At 39.7% G+C, this 19162-nt stretch overlaps 12 protein-coding genes across 12 annotated transcripts; 7 read left to right on the top strand and 5 right to left on the bottom strand.

Annotated features, from left to right (window-relative positions):
- Positions 1-3: 3 nt before the first annotated feature.
- On the top strand, positions 4-1460 carry Gasu_06950 (30S ribosomal protein S5 (mitochondria)). The gene has a single exon (XM_005708750.1). It carries the CDS (start codon positions 8-10, stop codon positions 1406-1408), a length of 1401 nt encoding a protein of 466 aa, XP_005708807.1. The 5' UTR covers positions 4-7; the 3' UTR covers positions 1409-1460.
- A 3-nt stretch (positions 1461-1463) lies between these two features.
- Positions 1464-2088, top strand: Gasu_06940 (60S ribosomal protein L23Ae). The gene is made up of 3 exons (XM_005708749.1): positions 1464-1513; positions 1561-1736; positions 1786-2088. Exons 1-3 carry the CDS (start codon positions 1495-1497, stop codon positions 2029-2031), a joined length of 441 nt encoding a protein of 146 aa, XP_005708806.1. The 5' UTR covers positions 1464-1494; the 3' UTR covers positions 2032-2088.
- Positions 2089-2092: 4 nt separating this feature from the next.
- Gasu_06930 (ATP-dependent DNA helicase RecQ) lies at positions 2093-4133 on the bottom strand. Its single transcript, XM_005708748.1, has 3 exons — positions 3126-4133; positions 2276-3075; positions 2093-2225 (listed from the first exon to the last, which is right to left on the bottom strand). The coding sequence occupies exons 1-3, from the start codon at positions 4113-4115 to the stop codon at positions 2117-2119; spliced, it is 1899 nt and encodes a 632-aa protein (XP_005708805.1). The 5' UTR covers positions 4116-4133; the 3' UTR covers positions 2093-2116.
- Positions 4134-4403: 270 nt separating this feature from the next.
- Positions 4404-5718, top strand: Gasu_06920 (diaminopimelate epimerase). Its single transcript, XM_005708747.1, has 2 exons — positions 4404-5385; positions 5435-5718. Exons 1-2 carry the CDS (start codon positions 4432-4434, stop codon positions 5561-5563), a joined length of 1083 nt encoding a protein of 360 aa, XP_005708804.1. The 5' UTR covers positions 4404-4431; the 3' UTR covers positions 5564-5718.
- A 125-nt stretch (positions 5719-5843) lies between these two features.
- Gasu_06910 (uncharacterized protein) lies at positions 5844-6488 on the top strand. Its single transcript, XM_005708746.1, has 2 exons — positions 5844-6290; positions 6343-6488. Exons 1-2 carry the CDS (start codon positions 5895-5897, stop codon positions 6442-6444), a joined length of 498 nt encoding a protein of 165 aa, XP_005708803.1. The 5' UTR covers positions 5844-5894; the 3' UTR covers positions 6445-6488.
- Positions 6489-6492: 4 nt separating this feature from the next.
- On the bottom strand, positions 6493-7293 carry Gasu_06900 (uncharacterized protein). The gene is made up of 4 exons (XM_005708745.1): positions 7252-7293; positions 7188-7192; positions 7033-7140; positions 6493-6983 (listed from the first exon to the last, which is right to left on the bottom strand). Exons 1-4 carry the CDS (start codon positions 7256-7258, stop codon positions 6660-6662), a joined length of 444 nt encoding a protein of 147 aa, XP_005708802.1. The 5' UTR covers positions 7259-7293; the 3' UTR covers positions 6493-6659.
- Positions 7294-7352: 59 nt separating this feature from the next.
- Positions 7353-9573, bottom strand: Gasu_06890 (uncharacterized protein). The gene is made up of 7 exons (XM_005708744.1): positions 9338-9573; positions 9179-9290; positions 8932-9128; positions 8726-8884; positions 8188-8679; positions 7795-8142; positions 7353-7742 (listed from the first exon to the last, which is right to left on the bottom strand). The coding sequence occupies exons 1-7, from the start codon at positions 9539-9541 to the stop codon at positions 7404-7406; spliced, it is 1851 nt and encodes a 616-aa protein (XP_005708801.1). The 5' UTR covers positions 9542-9573; the 3' UTR covers positions 7353-7403.
- Positions 9574-9671: 98 nt separating this feature from the next.
- Gasu_06880 (pentatricopeptide (PPR) repeat-containing protein) lies at positions 9672-12133 on the bottom strand. The gene has a single exon (XM_005708743.1). The coding sequence runs from the start codon at positions 12108-12110 to the stop codon at positions 10065-10067; it is 2046 nt and encodes a 681-aa protein (XP_005708800.1). The 5' UTR covers positions 12111-12133; the 3' UTR covers positions 9672-10064.
- Positions 12134-12143: 10 nt separating this feature from the next.
- Positions 12144-13645, top strand: Gasu_06870 (metal ion (Mn2+-iron) transporter, Nramp family). The gene has a single exon (XM_005708742.1). It carries the CDS (start codon positions 12145-12147, stop codon positions 13603-13605), a length of 1461 nt encoding a protein of 486 aa, XP_005708799.1. The 5' UTR covers position 12144; the 3' UTR covers positions 13606-13645.
- A 26-nt stretch (positions 13646-13671) lies between these two features.
- Gasu_06860 (immunophilin) lies at positions 13672-15573 on the bottom strand. Its single transcript, XM_005708741.1, has 3 exons — positions 15062-15573; positions 14198-14884; positions 13672-14148 (listed from the first exon to the last, which is right to left on the bottom strand). Exons 2-3 carry the CDS (start codon positions 14834-14836, stop codon positions 14017-14019), a joined length of 771 nt encoding a protein of 256 aa, XP_005708798.1. The 5' UTR covers positions 14837-14884; positions 15062-15573; the 3' UTR covers positions 13672-14016.
- A 10-nt stretch (positions 15574-15583) lies between these two features.
- On the top strand, positions 15584-16484 carry Gasu_06850 (uncharacterized protein). Its single transcript, XM_005708740.1, has 2 exons — positions 15584-16299; positions 16363-16484. Exons 1-2 carry the CDS (start codon positions 15609-15611, stop codon positions 16455-16457), a joined length of 786 nt encoding a protein of 261 aa, XP_005708797.1. The 5' UTR covers positions 15584-15608; the 3' UTR covers positions 16458-16484.
- A 9-nt stretch (positions 16485-16493) lies between these two features.
- On the top strand, positions 16494-19158 carry Gasu_06840 (histone-lysine N-methyltransferase). Its single transcript, XM_005708739.1, has 5 exons — positions 16494-17031; positions 17081-17649; positions 17697-18478; positions 18527-18735; positions 18789-19158. Exons 1-5 carry the CDS (start codon positions 16533-16535, stop codon positions 19130-19132), a joined length of 2403 nt encoding a protein of 800 aa, XP_005708796.1. The 5' UTR covers positions 16494-16532; the 3' UTR covers positions 19133-19158.
- The last annotated feature ends 4 nt before the right edge of the window (positions 19159-19162 follow it).

Genomic DNA, 19162 nt, shown 5'->3' with positions numbered 1-19162 from the left:
TGAACGTATGCTCCGTATACTTGCAAGACAGCCATTTTATGCAATTGTAACAAGGTTAATATCTCGAAGTTCTCAAACATTTGTAACTAAAGATTCCCGTGAGACTCTTCGAAAAAATTTAGTAGTTTTTCCCAAGTGTTGGAATGCTTTCTCTACGAGGTCCGAGAGAAGGTTTTCCAAACTGCGGGAGATGAACAGTTGGTGTCCAAGGCGATTCTGTTCCTCTGATTCAGAAGACAGTAAAAGTAGAAAAGAAACATTGACGGATTATGAAAATTCAAGTAATCATACTTTTGAAGGAAGTGGAGGAATTCCGGTATTTGGCAAAGAGGATTCAGACCCGTCGCAGTTAGGAAAGGATTACGTGCGGTTAGTCTCTTTACTTGTGCGTATGCCAGAACTTGTAGAGTTTGCTGCCAAAAGTTATCATGTTGGAAACTCTTCTGTCGCCGACTCTTTTGACGACCCAGAGGCTATCTCCCGCTTGGAAAAAACGAGAGCTGAACTATTGGCAAGATCAATAGCAGAGAGGGCAGGACTTGCGTATGATGAGATATTTGAGTCTATTCGTGAGATTGAGTTTAGTAATATTTCCGACAAACCAAAATTTTTACCAGTGGTTTATATTCCAAAGTTTGCAGTCGATTTGGAACAGCAGGCAGAGTTGTACCGTTGCATTGACAGTCTGAGAACTCTTTTTACAATGCTTGACCTTTATGGTGAAGTGCCGTTTCCTTGTGCAGCGTGGATAGACGGAGAACCTGTAAAACCTTCCTCTGAAGCGGATTATCTTCGAGAGATCGGTAGTGAAACGGAGAGTCCTGAACTGATTAGAGCGAGACGTCAATTGGAAGACACAATTATTCCTAGTCGGGTGTTACGAGGCTTTGAAGCAAAGCTTTTGGAATTGCGACGAACTGCTCGAGTAACAAGAGGAGGCACTGTCTGGAGTTATCGTGCTTTTGTTGTCGTTGGCAACTATGAAGGCACAGCTGGTTATGGTATGGGAAAGTCTGCAAGTCCAAGACACGCAGTTTCGCTAGCTATTAGAGATTCTATGAAACATATGATTCACGTAGAGCGCTATCAGGATCGTACCATCTACCATCCTTTGGATTTTACTTTCAAAGCATCTCGTGTTCTCGTTTTTCCCGGAAGAACCGGAAAAGGAATTCTCTCTGGTCCTTTATTTACTGTAGTTTTGACTGTGTTTGGTTTTCAAGACATCAGTGCGAAGATGATGGGTTCTCACAACCGAATCAATACTGTCAAAGCACTGTTTGGAGCACTTTCAACCCATCGTACGGTGAAGGAAGTTGCAGCTATTCGTGGAGTCAACTATTTAGACCTTGGACTCACTAATAAGGAAGAAACGAAGGAAAGAAACCAATATATGGAATTTCTATAGATCTACTCATTGTCTCCGAATGTATGAAATCAATAAAATCTCCATTTTTATTATTTTCGATTAGGTCAACGGCGTCGTCGTTTACAATGCCTAAAGGCAAAAAAGGTAAGCATTCGTCACTTTGAGAACTATTCTTCTTAGTTTTTGTGAAGTAGTGGAAAAGGCTCAAAAAGCCGCTACTGCTGTGAAAAGTGGTCTGAAGAAAAGGAGAGTTCATAAAATCAGAACAAATGTTCACTTCCACCGACCGCATACTTTAAGATTACCTAGACGACCTAAGTATCCGCGCAAGTCATTTCCTAAAAAGCCAGCTTTGGATCAGTTTAAAGTATGCAGATATATTTTGTTTATTTGCATAGTTAAGTATATCTGTGTAGGTTATCCGCTTTCCTCTAACAACAGAGTCGGCAATGAAGAAAATAGAGGACCATAACACTTTAGTATTCTTATGTGATGTGAGAGCATCAAAGCCACAAATACGCGACGCAGTAAAAAAAATGTACAACATTGTGGCAGACAAAGTCAATACTTTAGTTAGACCGGATGGACAGAAAAAGGCTTACGTAAGGCTCACCAAAGACTATGACGCACTGGATGTTGCTAGTAAGATTGGCATAATCTAAATCTATAAATCGCTGTTATCTACAGGAAATGGGGCTTTGTCCAGTGTATTGTATTGCCAGTTGTAAAACTTGTTGAAAACCACACTCACGAAGACTTCCAAACAACTCGTGCTTGGTTATCTTTCGTTCCCTCAACTTGGGTGAGCTTATACCACTTGCGAACTTTGCCAAGGTTAATGGTTCCTTTGGAAGTTCTTCAATCTTTGTGATTCTTTCCCATAGAGTCATATCTACGGAGGCAAACCNCGATTTTGTGTCGAAACTAGATAGCTCTTGTGCACTTATTTCTCCAAGACATCTCTCACACATATGGCAAGGCTCAATTCGTTCCCCAAAATAGTCGCTCACTGCTTGACTTACACATTTAGTTGAGGTTGCCAGATGCACCATTTCTTCCAAGCGCTGCACTTCTGAACTCTCTCGTTCTGAAATGAGTTGCCATAACTGCTGTTGAAGCAACTTCATATCTTGTGGAATTTTCAATATTTGTATCCGATGTTGAAGTTTTCCAGCTTGCAGTCTTATGAAGCCTTTTGAATGAATTTTGTCCAAAAGCAGTTGTACCTGCTCAATTTCAGTACCTAGTTGCAAATTGTTCAAGTCAAGATAGCTCCATTTCAATTTCTTCTTGGCTTGTTCATTTATATTTTTCCACAATATCGATTGCTGTTCAGTCAAGCTATTTTCCAGTGTCTCTTCTTCTTCTCCTCCTTCTTCTGACAAGACTTGATAACGATACTCTGCAAACATAGGTGTCACTTCCTTTATAAGGCCCCAATATACATCTAGGAAAACCAAAATGGTATGTAAGACAACTTCTCTCATGTCGAAATTTGTTGCCAATTCATATAACGGCAGATTGACAACTTGTGACTTTTTACGCTTCTCAAACAGGAATGTCAGAAATGAACTAATTTGAGTAGCATCTGGAGTGTTTCCATATATGAATGTTTCCAAGACAGGAATGTCCGACCCACTGAAAAAGGTATCACAGCAAGACTTTTTTCCATCCCGCCCTGCTCTTCCTATTTCTTGACTATATGCCTAAATAAGTTGAATAGGAGGAGTTGATTTCGAACAAACAAATGACAAACCTCTAGGCTTTTGCTCAAATTAAAATGATAAACATAACGTATATCCGGTTTATCAACTCCCATCCCAAAAGCAATAGTTGCAACTACGATAGGATTGCAAGCTTGAACGAACCAGTCATACGTAGATATTCGTTGTTCATCTGATAGACCAGCATGATAAGGCCGTGCTTGGAAACCACTTTCAACAAGGAAGTAAGCCAATTCCTCAGCGGTTCGTTGAAGAGTTACGTAAATGAGCGTTGGACCTCGTTCTCGCTGTCGCAAACAATAAAGTAACTCTTCCCGTTTTTCCATTTCGTTGTTACAGCATCTAATGTTTAACACAAGGTTAGGACGATAAAAGTTTTTGCGTACAACGGCTTCAGGTGATATGTTCAGTCTTTGCACAATATCATTGGCAACTCGTTCTGTGGCTGTAGCCGTTAAGCCAAGCCTATATGCTGCTTTACAATCTCTAGCAAATTGTGAAAGTCTCAAGTAGTCTGGTCTAAAGTTATGACCCCACTCTGAAATACAATGTGCCTCGTCCACCACAAAGAGAGATATTTCCAAAGTTCTCAAGAGGGACAGAAAGACTTCATTATTAAATCGTTCTGGAGAAACAAATAAGATTTTCACCTTTCCTTCTGCAAGAGATTTTCTAAGACCTCGTATTTCCGTCGTAGATTGCAAACTATCCATGTGTCCAGCTGGTACACCGACGTCGACAAGTTTTTGAGCTTGTTCTCGCATCAAAGCGATAAGGGGCGATACAACCAAAGTAAGGCCCGGAAAAATGATGGCAGGGATTTGATAGCAAAGACTTTTACCTCCACCGGTTGGTAGGATTGCCAAAGCACTACCACAGTCAAAAAGTCGTAGCAGAACTTCTTCTTGTCCAGAAAGAAACTCGGTGAAACCGAACACGTCACGAAGCTGCTTAAAGGCCAAAGACAACAAATGTTCCACACTTTCCGTTACTTTGCTTTTCCGTTCATTAAGTCTACTCATATTCAATAAAACTATTCGGGTGCTAAGCCTTGTGGAACGTATATAACAAGGCTTTAAGTCCTTGAAAACGGTATTACAAACTTTTTGTTTCGAATGAATACATCCCTTTGGTACCGAAAAAAAACCAAAAGCCATCATCACATAGGTAAAAGTATGCAGATCTGCAAAAAGAGTGATCGATGTAACCCATTCGAGTTGCTAAATCAGCACTTTTGTCACAAGTCATGTTGTAAAGTCATAAATCTCACAAGGCATTCCTTTCTGATACTTTTGGAAAAGATTTCCGGTTCTCATTTGTAAATTTCTTAAACTTTGAATGTCGATTGTGACAACGGGCCATGTCACAACGCCTAGTTTTCTTGAGACCTTAAAGCTGTCGAAACAGAAATCATCGTTTGCTGGCAATGTCAACGTAAGAAGAAAGAATTCACAGCATTATAGGATAAGAGCATATTTTGGAAGACGCGCAAATACATTTTACTTGTCGTTACCCGTTCCTGAGTTGGGCACTCTCCATCCTAAGCGTGAGATGGAATTGTCTCCCTTTCCTTTTTTCAAGTATCAAGGTCTTGGTAACGACTTTATTATTGTTGACAACCGCCACAAAAGTCACCCAACTTTAGCAACAGAACAAGTCAAGTTCGTTTGTGAGCGGCGCTTTGGAATTGGTGCAGACGGAGTTATCTTCCTGTTGCCTCCAAAAGACGACAGAAACGATGCGCAAATGCGTATATTGAACTCTGATGGGTCGGAGCCAGAAATGTGTGGCAACGGAATACGTTGTTTGGCCAAGTACATGCGAGACATAAGTTCAGAATGGAGAAGTAAGCATATCTTAAGGATAGAAACTCTTTCGGGAATTATGCTTGTTGAGTTTGTGGGAAAGAACGGTATAAAAGTGGATATGGGAAAGCCAATACTGGATCCTAGCATAGTTCCAACAACTCTGAAGCCCAAATCTAGCGAGGAAACTGCGGTTATTGACGTCCCTATTCAAATTGAAGGTCGAACGTTTCGAGTAACTTGTGTAAGTATGGGAAATCCTCATTGCATAATTCTTGTAGACAACCTGGAAGAAGTGGAGAAAACCTTAGACTATTGGGGACCTCGAGTAGAAAATTCCCCGTGGTTTCCTAAAAGAACTAATGTAGAATTCATTAAAGTTGTTGATCAGAATCAGATAAAGGTTATAGTTTGGGAACGAGGAGTAGGACGTACTTTGGCGTGTGGAACTGGTGCTTGTGCTTCCGTAGTTGCAGTAAAGTTACTGGTAGGTGGAATGTTCTGATATGGCTTACTAGATTCAAAAAGCTTGAAAGGGTTTTGCGGTAAAGGAACAGGAAGTGGTTCTTCCAGGAGGTAAACTTCACTGTCACTGGGACTCTGACGATCACGTTTATATGACTGGTCCAGCGGAGAAAGTGTTTGAAGGACATTTTATGGGTTAAAGATTATGTCTTGTAACAACTTTATAAAGATATTTAGGAAGTCGAGTTCTTTTGATTACATTTATTCAGAATCATTTGAACATACATTGTTTAGAACCCAGAGATATATCATCACAACTGTAGTCTTTCAAATATAGCGAAGTAACTTTCTGTCATTTGCAAAACAGATGATAACCAATTTTGATTCACAGTAATATTTGAAAGATTTCTTGACAAGTTTCTGCAAAGCGCAAAATTCTGTGCGAATAAACCGTTTCAAAGATACTGAAAGTGATAGTTCCAACGCAAGCAAACCATTTTTGAAATTCCAATTTTTTCTATTCATCGTTAAATGCCACACAAGTTTTCATCGAATACTTTTAAAGTTTTTCAACGATACCTTTCGCAAGCAAAGACTTCCGAAACGAGTTTATCGTCAACCGACTTGTTTTTCAACCACACACTTTTTGACACGGAACGCTTGATAGAAAGACTCAAGGGAGGAGGTTTCACCACTAGTCAGTCCGAGGTGGTCTGCGATGCGCTGTTGCAACTTTGTAATAAAACTATGGAAGAAAGAGATAAAACAGCAGCAAATAAGGCAGAGCTTGCGACACTTCGTTCAGAACTGCAAATTTTGGAAAAGACTGACATATATATTCTCAAGTCAGACGTACAGACTCTAGAGAAGAAGATGGAGATGCAGTGGGCAGAAATAACAACGTCCATGGAGCATATCGAAAATAGAGTAAGAACAGATTTTGGCTTTAACTTATCTGTTTTATCCCTGAGCTTGAAAGGTGATCAAGATGGTAATAGCGTCGGCTGGTACAGCAGCTGCCATCATCCTCTTTGACTTGAATAGAGAGAAAAGAAAACGTGTTGCAGAGCAACGTCGGTGAAGTTCTTCATTCATATATATTATATATATATGTGTGTGTGTGTGTGTATTAATTGATCTATGAGCTAACGGATATTTGAAATTTTTTGGAATGTTTTCAATGAAAAAGTGCAAAATGTTGTTTAATGTTATTATTCCGTCTACTCCATAAAAAACCCGATAAGAAATATGGGCTACTTTTTGCAGTATTTGTGCAGTGAGCAAAGTTCCCGCAATTTAGTCAATCTTTCTTATTCTGTGGGTTCTTTTCGATGCCCGAAAATTGCCAACGACATTCAGCAGACAGCCTACCGTCATAAGCATAACTATTAACAAGACACAAGTTATCCAAGCAATGCCGTAAACTGGTAAACCCGAATGTATTGTCCACTTGGCGCTTTTCAAATACATATCCTCAAGCCTTGACAAAGTTTTCCAGAAAACAGACAAGGGGTTTTCAAAAAGACCTTTTGGAAGCTCTTCTGCGTCAGTAAGATTAACTATGAAGCTACGCATGTGACTGGCTCTGTGAGAACCTAAAAAACGGTAGACTTGCGTCTCCTTCGGACAACAACTTAGACAATATTTCCTGAAGAGACTATTCTCTTACCTTGACCAAAAAGAAAGACGGAAAACCACTTACAAAAAAGCGTCTTCTAAGTAATTTCCAGCGGCTTCCGTCCACTTTCGCAATAGTGACGTTGGTCACGTCAGGAAACTGGGAAAGAAGAGCAAGTTCTGACTCGACTCGTTGACAGTACGAACACCAGCTATATGCCATAAACTATTCTTAGTTTCTTTTCAACCAACACAGCAATAAGGGACATACGGAGCATAAAATTCAACAAGACAAAGTCTCCCGATACAAGACTTGTCAAAGTTTTCGGGAGTCAGCTCTATAACAGACCCAAGTGCAACGCTGTAGCGTAAAATAACAATAAACAACAGTGTCAAAAGGAACGAGTACCACATAAGGTAACTTTACTGATTCCAGGCAACTGCCTTTGCATGCAATCGTAAAATTTCTCTTGCCAATCCACTGGCTTCCTTCTTAAGCAAATCTTCAAATCCCTTTGTTTCCACTACTTCCGAAAAGTATTTCACAATGTATTCAAGACAGAAAGTTTTAAGTTGCCCTGCATTATATTCATTGGCCAACTGACATACTGAGGATACGTTTTCCACATTAACAGACTCTTCTAGCCGTTTCATGCAAAATATGTGCAACTCCTCAAGTCCTAGCATATCTGCGGCAACCAACAACTCGATCAACTGTTCGTAGTCCATATCGTATGCTGGACGTCCAGTATAAATATAAAACTAGAAACAAATTACTAAATAAATTTGTAAAATGACTTGGTGTTATACTTACGAGCACCTTAAGAAACGTGGAATAACCAATTCCTCGGATCTCTATTGAACTTTGGACACTCTCCTTCATGTCGGACTCTAACATTTTTCTAAAGTAGTCACATTTCGAATATAATATACAACGATGTGCTGGTATTCTAAAACCGTCCACTACGAGTTGGAGGTCAGCAAATTTCTCCGAATTGACCAGATTCTTCAAGGACTCGCAAGAGTCGCAAGACTGCAGTTTTGAAGCGCAATCTATACCTTCAAGTTCCCAGATATCATTGTAATACGTCTCCTTTAAACGATCAACACCACCATACACAATAAGACTGCATTTCCCTTCGGAGGTATGAACCACACAAGCCTTACTATTTCAGAAACGGAAGATTGTTATAAAAAGAGTCCTTACCCCATGTAACTGTCGAGCCTTTGGTGACGCGCCTTCACATTTTACCGGTGACCAGCAATTGACATCAAAACGATAACACCAAACAACATCATTTAGAGAACTTTGCCAAACATTACCTCCAGAGTTTTGTAGTCGAATTTTGCCTCCAAATATGTACATTGAATCATTCACTACGACTGCTTTATGAGCTTGCAAACCTTCAGGAATAGAACCACTCATCAGCTCCAGATTCCACGTCATATCCTCCAAGTTCAATGCCACCAAATCTGTGACAGCAGCGTTTTTGTCATTTGCAAACTGAAAGCCTCCAAGAACGTACATCTTGTTCCTGTAAACTACTGCACTGTGTTTGCATCTTCTATTGGGATAATATCCTCCATTACTCGAGACCACTTCCCAACTGAAGTCTCTCATGTTCAAAGCAACTGTGTCGCAAAGCTTCTTCTTCCCGTCGTAGCCTCCGAAAATGATCATTCTGTCTTTATATACAACCTATAAAGTACAATTAGTTAAAACGAGAAGAATGGACATTACTTACAGCTGAATGCTCGGCTCTTGCTGCTGGCCAGAAAGATCCTGGTCTTGCAATAATCGGAGTCCATTTCCTCTTAACAAGGTCAAAAGACCACAAGTCACTAAGCACTTCATGCCTTTCGGAAAATCCACCAAATATGTAAAGAGACTGCCCGTGAAATACCTTTTGAAATTCTTTCAGAACATATTAAGTTAACTAAAGAATCATACCATTGAGGCATGTCTCCTTGGTTGTGGAGAAAGAGGACCGTCAGACGTTTCTAAACGCACTGTCGACCATAAATTCCGAGAAAAACTGAACTCAAATAAGGTATTGTAGTGGCGACTGTAGCACTGTCCCTCGATAAACTGAGAGGCATATCCACCGAAAGCGTAGATTCTGTTCGAACAGCAAACCATGCAATGCCCTAGTTTCTGTTTAGAGTCGAAACTGAAAGCACAAGCTTGCTGATATTACCTGCGAGAGGCAATATTTCTGAAGAACTATTTGGAAATAACTGCTTCCATCTTGGTCTCTTGCTTATTTTCAAACAACTTTCACTAGCAACGGGCATATTCTCGTTAAGAACCTACAAAGCTTTGAAAAACAAAAGCTCATCGAGTTCCAGAAACCTACGTCATTCGGACCCTTTCGGGGCTTTTTCAAAGCATGCATTGAGTGTTCTTCCATAGAATCTCTGAGAGCCGCTTCGTTCCTGTCGTGGTTTACTTCATAACAGTATGTTGTGTCCAACTCTTCTGAAGGAGAAAGTCCATAGTTTGTGCTTCTCAACTCATAAATTTCTCCGATAGAAAGCGTTCTACTGTGGTGTTCTGACATGAAAACCTCTCCACCACAAAATCCAATTTCAATTTTAAATCATATAATCCATTTTTTGAGCTTTCTGAAAGTTGAGACTTTCACGAAGTTGAAGAATCTGTATCTTGTTGGGCTTTCTTTCAAAGTCAATCGCAAATTCTAAACATTTACTTGAAATTACTAGAAGCTAAGGCCAAAGAAAGTTTCTATTGTACTCTTAATGTTTCAATGAAAATGGGAATTATTCAACGAGTAGGATTCCCGATGCTGTATTCTCAACCGAGTAGAACTGGTTGTCACAGTTAGGCCTACACAGGTGAAATAATGTTTACAATCATATCGTCAAGTTGCTCTATAAAGTCGAACAACCTATAGAACTGGAAAGAGTCTTAAGCGCCAACATTTCAAGATAGAAAAAGCTGCCTAAAAGTCGAACCAGTCACAATATACAATAATAGAAGATTCAACAAAGACACAGCTTCTCAAAATTATGACTGCATCATCCTTTGTTTTGTTAATATACCTTTTGTCTTTATACAAAGATTCAGTAATCTTTCTTCTCGTTTTCCTGTTCTTCATAGAAACTCGAAACATCGGGCAAGTCATCCACTTGTTCTTTTTCCTCCTCGCCATAAGTGGATGTGTCCAAACGCAACCCTACTCTTGCCTCATTTGAAGTCATTTCCTCTCGAATTTCCGGAAGACCAAACGGCGTTCGAATATCCTTCAAGAAACTATTATAAATAGGAATCTTGTACTTCTTCATCAACTCCAACATTTCTCCAAACATGCTTTCATCACCTTGCAACACTGCTTTGCGACCAATCAGCTGATAAGCTTCCAAGGGTAATACAAGTCCCTTTGCCAAGGCAAGTCGCATTGTATCAATGGCATCTTTCAGTTGATTGCAACGAACGTACGCTCGTATTAACAGCAGACAAGTATCACCATTCAACTGTATCCCATACTTTGCTCTTTCTTCTTCAATAACTTGAAATACATCGTGACGTGATGTGTTTATGCAACCTCTGATCAAGGCATGAAATGTATCTTCATTAGGTACAGTTCCTAGGCCCTCTACAAACTCTCGATATGCAGACAATGCTCTATTGAGATCACCTAAAAGACCACAACTTGCAAGTAAAATATTAACTTGCTCAATAAATATATGATTTTGCTGTGACAAGTTACGAATATGATGGTAGGCAAAATCAAGTGTTCTAGAATTGCGACCACATATACGTATAAATTTGGTAAAATTGGCAAGTCTTGGCTCGTAACCTACTTCACACATTGCTTGAAGACCACTAAAAGAGCCAGGAATGTCGCCTCCACTCGCTCTTGCCTCTATTAAACAATAAAACGCTTGAGATGAAGGCGTAAAGTTTGTATGAGACTTGTTTCTATCAACGAGGGCTGCAAATACTTGTTCTGCAAGATTCTGCTTACCCCACCGAGCAGCACAAATTAATACACATTCACAAGCTCCTATCGTCAACGTGTTTTGATAGTTTTGAGCATCTGAAACACTCATAAGAGCTGTCCAGATATGTTCTACAGCATCCATTTCGTTAAGTTGTGCAAAAAGCTGTAAAAGATCCGCATAAAAGTTCAGCTCAATTTGAATGCCTTCAGATTCTGCTTGACGAAAGACTGCAAGGGATTCCCATGCCAACTTTGCACGTATAAAACCACCCACAATGGTGGAATATATTTGTCTTTTGCCTTTTGGAAATGTTTCCAATGCGTCTCTCATTAGGGCAAGTGAAGCTTTCTCAAAGCCTTCTGCACTGCTTGCAGACAAAACTGAAATGTATGTATCCATATTGGGAACAATTTCTGTGTTGTTTGACGTATTAGCCAGCTTCAACACAGCCTTCATAATAAGAAATGCTTCATAACTACTCCTCTGTACAGCAACGCCTTTAACAAGTTCATTTACTACTCGAATACTGAGTTTCTGAGAAAGCAGCAATTGATAAAGTCTCTCACAATACAACTCAACCAGTGCTGGATTACTTAAGAACGTTCCATCCTCTTGAAATAAATTTAAACTTTTGGATTCCGTTTGCGAGGGCATTCCAACCAGAAATAGGCCTCTTTCTATGAGGTTATTCTTTGAAAAGGCCGATATAAGAATGGCTAAAGTATCCGAATCGAGTTCTTCCCGCAATTCGTGTTCGGCCGTAAAGTGATAAATAAAGCGGTCATAAAATTGAAACAAAGTAAAATACAAGTCGTTTTGGTACAGAACATGCACTGTTTCTCGGAAGAACTGAAATCTCAGCGATCTGGGAAGCTTCCATAAAGCCTCAGAAAGAATGGAGGTCACCGCTTCCTTAGGCTTTATTCTTCTTTCCACAACGCCTTTCAATATAGTTTCGAGTTTTTGTCTTGCTTCCGTTTCGTGTCGTCGATCCACAGGTCCAGTGTCGTTTACAACTTTTGTAGAAACCGCAAAAGAACAACGTGATACTTTACTAATAGCCAATTCTCCGGGTGAATAACAAGGATGAGAAGAATATTTGTAGTTTCTGAAGTAGGCTCGTCCTGTTGTTTGGAATGCTTGCCAAAAAAATCTGCTCAACATCAACTCTCGTACAAACTTCCTATACATACCGCAAATGGTTTGGACGACGAGATTTCGATTGGGAACGATGGTCAACAGCAATGCTGATGATGTTAGAACGAATCCTTGGTACTTGCGACTTTATTCGAAAGTTATGTCTTTTTTTCGCTTTGTGGGTCCTGGTTGGTTAGTGAGTGTAGCTCTTATGGATCCAGGGAATTATGAAACTGCTTTACAGGCTGGAAGCCAATACGGCTACAAGATTCTTTGGGCTGTATGGTGGTCTGTTGTCGTTACCATCGTTTATCAGGTGGCTTCCATTTATCTTGGACTATATTGTGAAGAAGATCTTGCTTCTGCTTGTAGACAGCAATATCCTAAGTGGACAGCCATTTTACTTTGGTTATTCATGGAAGCTACCATAATTACTACCGACATGGTAGAAGTAACTGGATTTGCAATAGCTATACAGATATTGTTTGGTTGGCCTTTATATGGTGGAGTCCTGCTTTCTTGTATTACTACTTTACTGCTTCTTGCGTTTCGTCTTTTTGGCTTTCGAACACTAGAGATACTTGTATTGTTGCTTTCATTGCTGATGACTTTAAGTTTCTTTATCGAATGGGCAGAAACGGGTACAAGAACTGCAGATTTTTTCGAAGGTTGGTTTGTTCCACGTGTACCTTCCGGTTCTGCATTGGTTGTTCTTGCTATCGTTGGTACAGATGTTGTTCCGCAAAATTTGTATTTGCAGTCGCGACTTGTAAAGAGTCGAGATGTCAAGGTGGATGATAGGAAGGAAGCTTTTATTTCAAATGTTATCGAAACAGTTATTCCAATGTTACTTGCGTTTGTATTGAATGGAGCAATTATCTCTCTAGCTGCGATTGATTTCCATGATAATAATGAAATTTCCTCTTCCCTATTGTCGTCTGTTGGCCTGACAAACGTGTGCACTTTGATAAAGCAAGTGTATCAGAACAAAGAGGCTGGATGTATCCTATGGGCTATTTCCTTACTGGCATCTGGTCAGTCTACTGCAATGACTGCAACTTATACAGGTCAAATTGTGATGGAAGGTTTCATTCGATTACATATGTCGATTTGGTTGCGAAGCTTGCTGACACGATGTATTTCGCTGATTCCTGCAATAGTTGTTGTTTCCTTGGCAGGCGAGAAGGGAGCCAATACAGCCATATTGATTGGTGCGGCTATTCCATCCGCAACTTTGCCATTTGCTGTGATACCTTTGGTGAAGTTTGTATCTTCTCGTCGTTTTTTGAAAGAAAGAGTTATCCCTCGTTGGTGTCAAGTCGCTCTTGTTATTTTGAGTTTAGTATTAATTGGCTTCAATATATTCTTAATAGTGGCTGCCCCCGGAAGACATACTCTTCGTCATCTTCTTTCGACAGGTAGTTCTTGGTCGATCGCTGGAATCGTTCTTACTGCTATTATTGGAAGCTGTTATCTAGTTTTTCTTCTTTTTATAACTTTCTGTCCGATTCAGGCGGAGTAAAATTGCTGAGCCTAGTCGAAATAAAACAGTTTGAATGATTTCTTGCCACTGGCTAATTGAGCAAGTCTTTGTGAACAGTTGTTTATAAATTCAATAAATGAACGAAAGATTCCTTTATTCCTTTATTATTATGTCGTAGCAAGATAAAAATTCTCGCCATTTCAAGACGTTTGCATAAAGGATGAACAACTTTTGGAGTCAGTCCAGCCAGTTCTAAAAGAAAACTTATATGAAGCACAAGAACAGGTAGGCTCTTGACAATCAGGTATTTTTCATATGAAGTTCCATTTCAGAATACCAGAAAGTTTCGCAAAAATCTACATCTGTTGCAAGATTTCCTGACACCAATATTTCTTATTAAGATATACTGCTTCCATTGATAATCACATAGAACAAAAATGATCGGCAATATCAATTTTGACAACTCTCAGTCTTTTTATCTCTTCTGCAATATGGAAGAATTTTTTGCAACTCTATATCGAATACAATAGTTTTATCACGGTTTGTATTCAATACTGACAGTAACCTGCGACGTGCATCCCACTAAGAAAGCTTAGCTCCAAGATAGATAGGTACATTTTATCATACTCACGCTAATAGGACGTGGCTCCTCGTCGATAGAGTGATAGGCAATATTAGGAGGGACGATGGCTCGTCGCTTTCCTCCAGGACGCATGGTAGAAAGAGCTTCCCAAAACCCAGGAACAAAGAGCTTCTTAGTGTCTTCATTGTAAAGGATTGACAAGGGTTCTGAGAAACCGTCTATTTCATGGTCTTCTGAAGACTCTAGTTTCCAGCCATTCAGCCCCTGCAACCTTGAAGTGTACCTGACAACCAGCAAGTCATTGGCTTTAGGCAAGGGACCTTCACCGCACTTTATGTCAAAATATTGAAGGCCACTTGGAGTCCTGATAGTTTGATGTTTTTCCTTGTCGAACTGCAGCTGACGAACAGCAGCCGAAGCTTCGTCAATAGATATGTGTTTTTGACAGTTCCGAAGACGTAGTAACTGCAAGAGATAAGAAAGTGTCGAGATTCGCAATATGCTACGAAGAAAGGTTCTTCTACTTTGTCTTAAACAGGACTTGCACGAAACCAAAGCATGGCTTTGCTTCGTGCAGACTTTTTTTAAAAGTTGCAAACAATTCTTGTTTCTATAACTCTTTATCAGAGACAAGTTAGTGTGAAATGGTGCTACAGAGCGTGGCGAGAAAACAGTAATGAATTCCATGATGTGGTTAAGGGTGACAAATTGTGATTGACAATATCAAAGTGTTATCTTCATAAAATTATCTATTGGCTTGTAGGAAGAGTTGTTGCTCTGTTTTTCAAAAAAACTCTTGGTAGCTTTAACAGTTATCGTAATACATTAGATAGTCTAGAAGAGTAGTAAGGAGTGTGCGCAATTTCGAAAATGAAACCATAATAAAACAAGTGATTCCGAGTCCATACGTACTACATACAGGGTATTTGTGAACAATAAACCAATGGATGTGATTAAGTCTCCTTTCCAATTCGACCATGATGTACAAAAAGGGATTTGCAAGACTGTTATCCTCTCCCAACCCAAAAATGTTAAATAACTGGTAGCTTTGTACAGTCTGAATATCGCTCTAAGAACAATGCGCAAGGATTATCCAGAAAAAACAAGATATACTAATAATTTTCTGTAGCACAACGATTTCAAAAGCTATGAAAGTAACATCCTAGACTACCAAAGATCTCAGGCTGCGAATCCCCACCACGAGTGACAAAATGGCAATTAACCATTGCTTCCAATAAAAATGTGTTAAGGGGGGCTTCAAAGATATGGCGGTTCAGAATGAATCGCCACAATAATTGGCTATAAAACTAACAACGTGTCACTACTTAGATAACATTGTCACGTACGTCATGCCACGTACATACAGCACTAGAAGGCAAACTGAAGAGATCTTGGCCCACATGGTTGGCTGCTGCTTCAAATAAAAGTCACCAAGGCCGTCATCTTTCCTCTTGACAACATGAAGAAAGCTGGGCTTTTCCTCACTCTCATATGCTGCAGTATATTAATTGTATATGCAGTAGACGCAACAAGTGTTTCCTTCTCTGAATCATATACACAGGGTAACGGTGAAGCGTCCGGTTCCGCTTCAGCTTCAGGTTCTGGTGAAACTACTGCTGCCAATTCTGAAGCTATATCCGTCGGTAAGGGAACAAGCAGCTCCACAGACATAGCGCAGACAAGCCAAGATACCTCAAGTAGCTACTCAAGCTCATTGACAAGTGGAAACGGAGCTTCATTAGGCTCAGCAGCGGGTGTAAACCCAGAGAACAGCCTTCTCACCGCTTCATCTTCAGAAGCACTCTCTGCTAACAACGGAAAAGCATCCTCTCAAGCTAGTTCGAAAAGTGGCAGTCAAAATATATACGGTTCAAATTATCAGTCATCTCAAATAGACACGAATAGCCAAAGTACACTGTTTGGTTCGAGCCAGTCCCAAGCTGAGTCACTCACTGCAAATACAGGAGAGTTTGGTTTGTCAATTACTGCCGGTAACGCCAATGCACAACAGTACGTTGCAGGTTATAACTATCCATACTTTGGAACAACTGGAATCAATTCGGAGGTTGCCGCAGGAAGTCCAGGGTATGGCTTCATAGTGGGCTACGGTTATTCGGACAGCAACGCAAACTGTCCTGAAGACTACAACGGTAAGTTTGGTAAACTTTTCAACATTTGAAACTCAGTATTCTCACTTGAAATCTTTTTCTTAGGAAATATCTGCTCTAATTCTGAAGTTGAGTCTATAAGCTCCGCATATAATGGTGGGATATCCAACTCCCAAGCACAATCATACTATTTCCAATAGAACAAAAATAAACATTGTACATGTGCCCCTCTGTCAAATTGTTATTTTCCAAGTTACAATTTTTTGAGCGCTCTCATGTCAGACGGCTCTTTAGAAAAGCTTTTGCAAGGAGACAGCCATCACAAGTTTCGAAGAACCCCACTACAAGTATTAAAAGAACTTTTAGAGGAAAATTTGTCTGCCAGACTGTTGAGCGCGGAGAAGCGCAAGCAGTTCGAGAAGTGTAGCTTCCTTTGCGACTTCGTAATAACCGTATGGGACGAGATTCACAAACGTTGTAAGAATGATCCTGAACTAGAGGAAGCAAACGTTTTGCGTATTCTGGATCAGAGTGCTTTCCTAATAGCTAGTTTTCTGAAATACAAAAACTTTGAAGTTTTTGAAAAGGCGGGTCCGTCTTTGTCAATGTCGTTGCGTGGACTTGAAGGGGATTTTCTTCATCAGACTGTAAACAATATTATTTGTTTCTTGAGAGCTGTCGGTGTGAAGTTACAGGAAACCCCTGAACACGATATTTCAGCAGAAGCAATTTGGGAGTTTCTGAGCTCTGCTTCTATGGCTTTACTAAAAGAGTGTATGTTTTACCAAAGAGTTTTCTTTGCAAGAATTCATTTAATGAATAGTAGATGGACAGAAAGTGAGACTTGAATATCTTTTCGAAACGTTTAGTGTCCGACAGTCCGACAGTGTTTCCGAAGCTAATGTTCTATTCTACGGAATACTTGAAAGGAGGATCAGTCTTCTAAAGAAGGTTATTGAAGAAAATCGACGAAAGTTTATGAGCCGCTTTGCTGACTTGACTGCCAATCGACAGTATGTGTCTCCGTTTAGGGTTGCTCCAGAGGGAAGAACTATTAGCGTTGCTTTCAGTGAAAAGTTTAGTAAGAATACATCCTCCAAAGTAGTTGCAAAAACTGCAGTAACTGTCATGAGCAAAATTGAGAGGCTTCCTTATGAATATTTTACGTGGGTACCCTTGAAAACCAATTACAAAGTAAACGAAATTGACCTGAGAAACGAACCGATATCCTTACCTTTTTTGGAGGACAACATTCAAAGTGAGATTTATACGAAGTTGTTGAAGCAAAACTCCCCGTTGGTGGAAAGTGACTTATTTCCGCAGAACGCCAATCGAATGAATACTGAAAGGTTTTCCTTGGCAGATAAGGTACGTTTTGACTTTCTCTGTACAGTAAGAGAGGATTGAAAGATTGTAAGTTATTTAATATCTGTTATAAGCTTACGTTACTAATTTTGGAGAAAAATCATTCTGTTTCAGCAGATCATATGTGCACTTACTCAAGTGTATGTCCAGAAACATATCTCCCTCTGATAGGGACTGTGCCGAAGAATCTTTTACCGATTAATGGAGACACTACTGCTGAATTCCTTTTTTCTCGCCTGTTTGAGGGAAGGAACTATGAAAGACCCACCGTTCAAAAATTAGATTCGTGCTTGAATAATTCAGAACAAGCGCAAGATCTTGGAACAGTTCTTAGAAAGTGGTTTTGTAGAAAGTGCTATACCTACGCTTGCGGAGAACATCTTCCTACAGAAGTTTCTTTACCTCAGAAATTTTTCAATCTTGCGTATGAAGCAAATGCCACACCAGTTTTATCTCCGCCTTGTCTGAATGGTTGCGTATTTAATGTAGAAGCACCGTCGTGGTACGGTGTTCGTTGTCACGTTTGGACAAATGAAGATGTTGTGGCTTTTAAAAGCTTTTTGAGAGTTTTTGGAAACAACTGGTGTGACATAGCCACCGTATTCTTTCAAAAACACAGTTGCTATGAGTGTGCATTCTTTGCAGAGTCTAATAGCTCATTTAGAAAAAAAGCAACAAAGAAGAATGGCCAACGTAAGAAGAATCAGAGCAATCGCAATTCCACCGTGATTATCATGGATCATATACATTGCTCTCATGATGACGACTGTAATTCTGAAAACTGCTCATGCAAGAAGCAAGAGTTAAAATGCGAAAAGTACTGTCCTTGTTATCTTCTTTCACAAGGCAACTGTCGGTAAGTAAGGATAAAACCATTTTTATGGAGTCTTATAGTTTCCATGAGAAATTCATCTACATGTTGTTTCTGCGAGAATGGAAAATGTTTGAATGGACAATGTCCTTGTTTTATAGAAAATCGTGAGTGTGATCCGGACAGATGTTCATGTTTTGCACGACTTCGAAAGAAAGGTACATGGGATGAAAGTATATATACCTGCAAAAATATCGGAATACGTACCAAAGCCCATAAAAGGTTGTTCATTGCTCGGTCAGGTAAGAACTAAATATGATCAACTGAGTCTTACTGAATATTCTGTTGGAAACAGATTATCATGAAGGTGGTTGGGGCTTGTTCATTACCGAGCCAGTTGAAAAACACGAGTTTATTTGTGAGTATAAAGGTGAACTTGTGAGTCTCGATGAGTGTGAAAGACGTGAAAAATCGTATCAAGCCATGACAGACATGACATTCGTCTTCAAAAGAGGAGAAGTTTATATTGACGCGACCAGAAAGGGTGGAAAAGCAAGATTTGCAAATGAACCAGGAACAAAAGCACTTCCAAACTGTTATAGTCGCTACAAGCGTACTATGGGAGATATACGTGTTGGTATATACGCTGATAGAAATATTCAAGCAGGTGAAGAAATTTTATTCAAATATGAATGCTGAGCTATTCAAAATTACTAATATTATAACTTC

The sequence above is a fragment of the Galdieria sulphuraria genome, assembly GCF_000341285.1.
Source record: "Galdieria sulphuraria unplaced genomic scaffold scaf_3, whole genome shotgun sequence".
In the NCBI taxonomy this organism is placed as follows: Eukaryota; Rhodophyta; class Bangiophyceae; order Galdieriales; family Galdieriaceae; genus Galdieria; species Galdieria sulphuraria.
The sequence above is the reverse complement of the archived record's forward strand: the minus strand, read 5'-3'. Positions and strand labels throughout refer to the sequence as shown.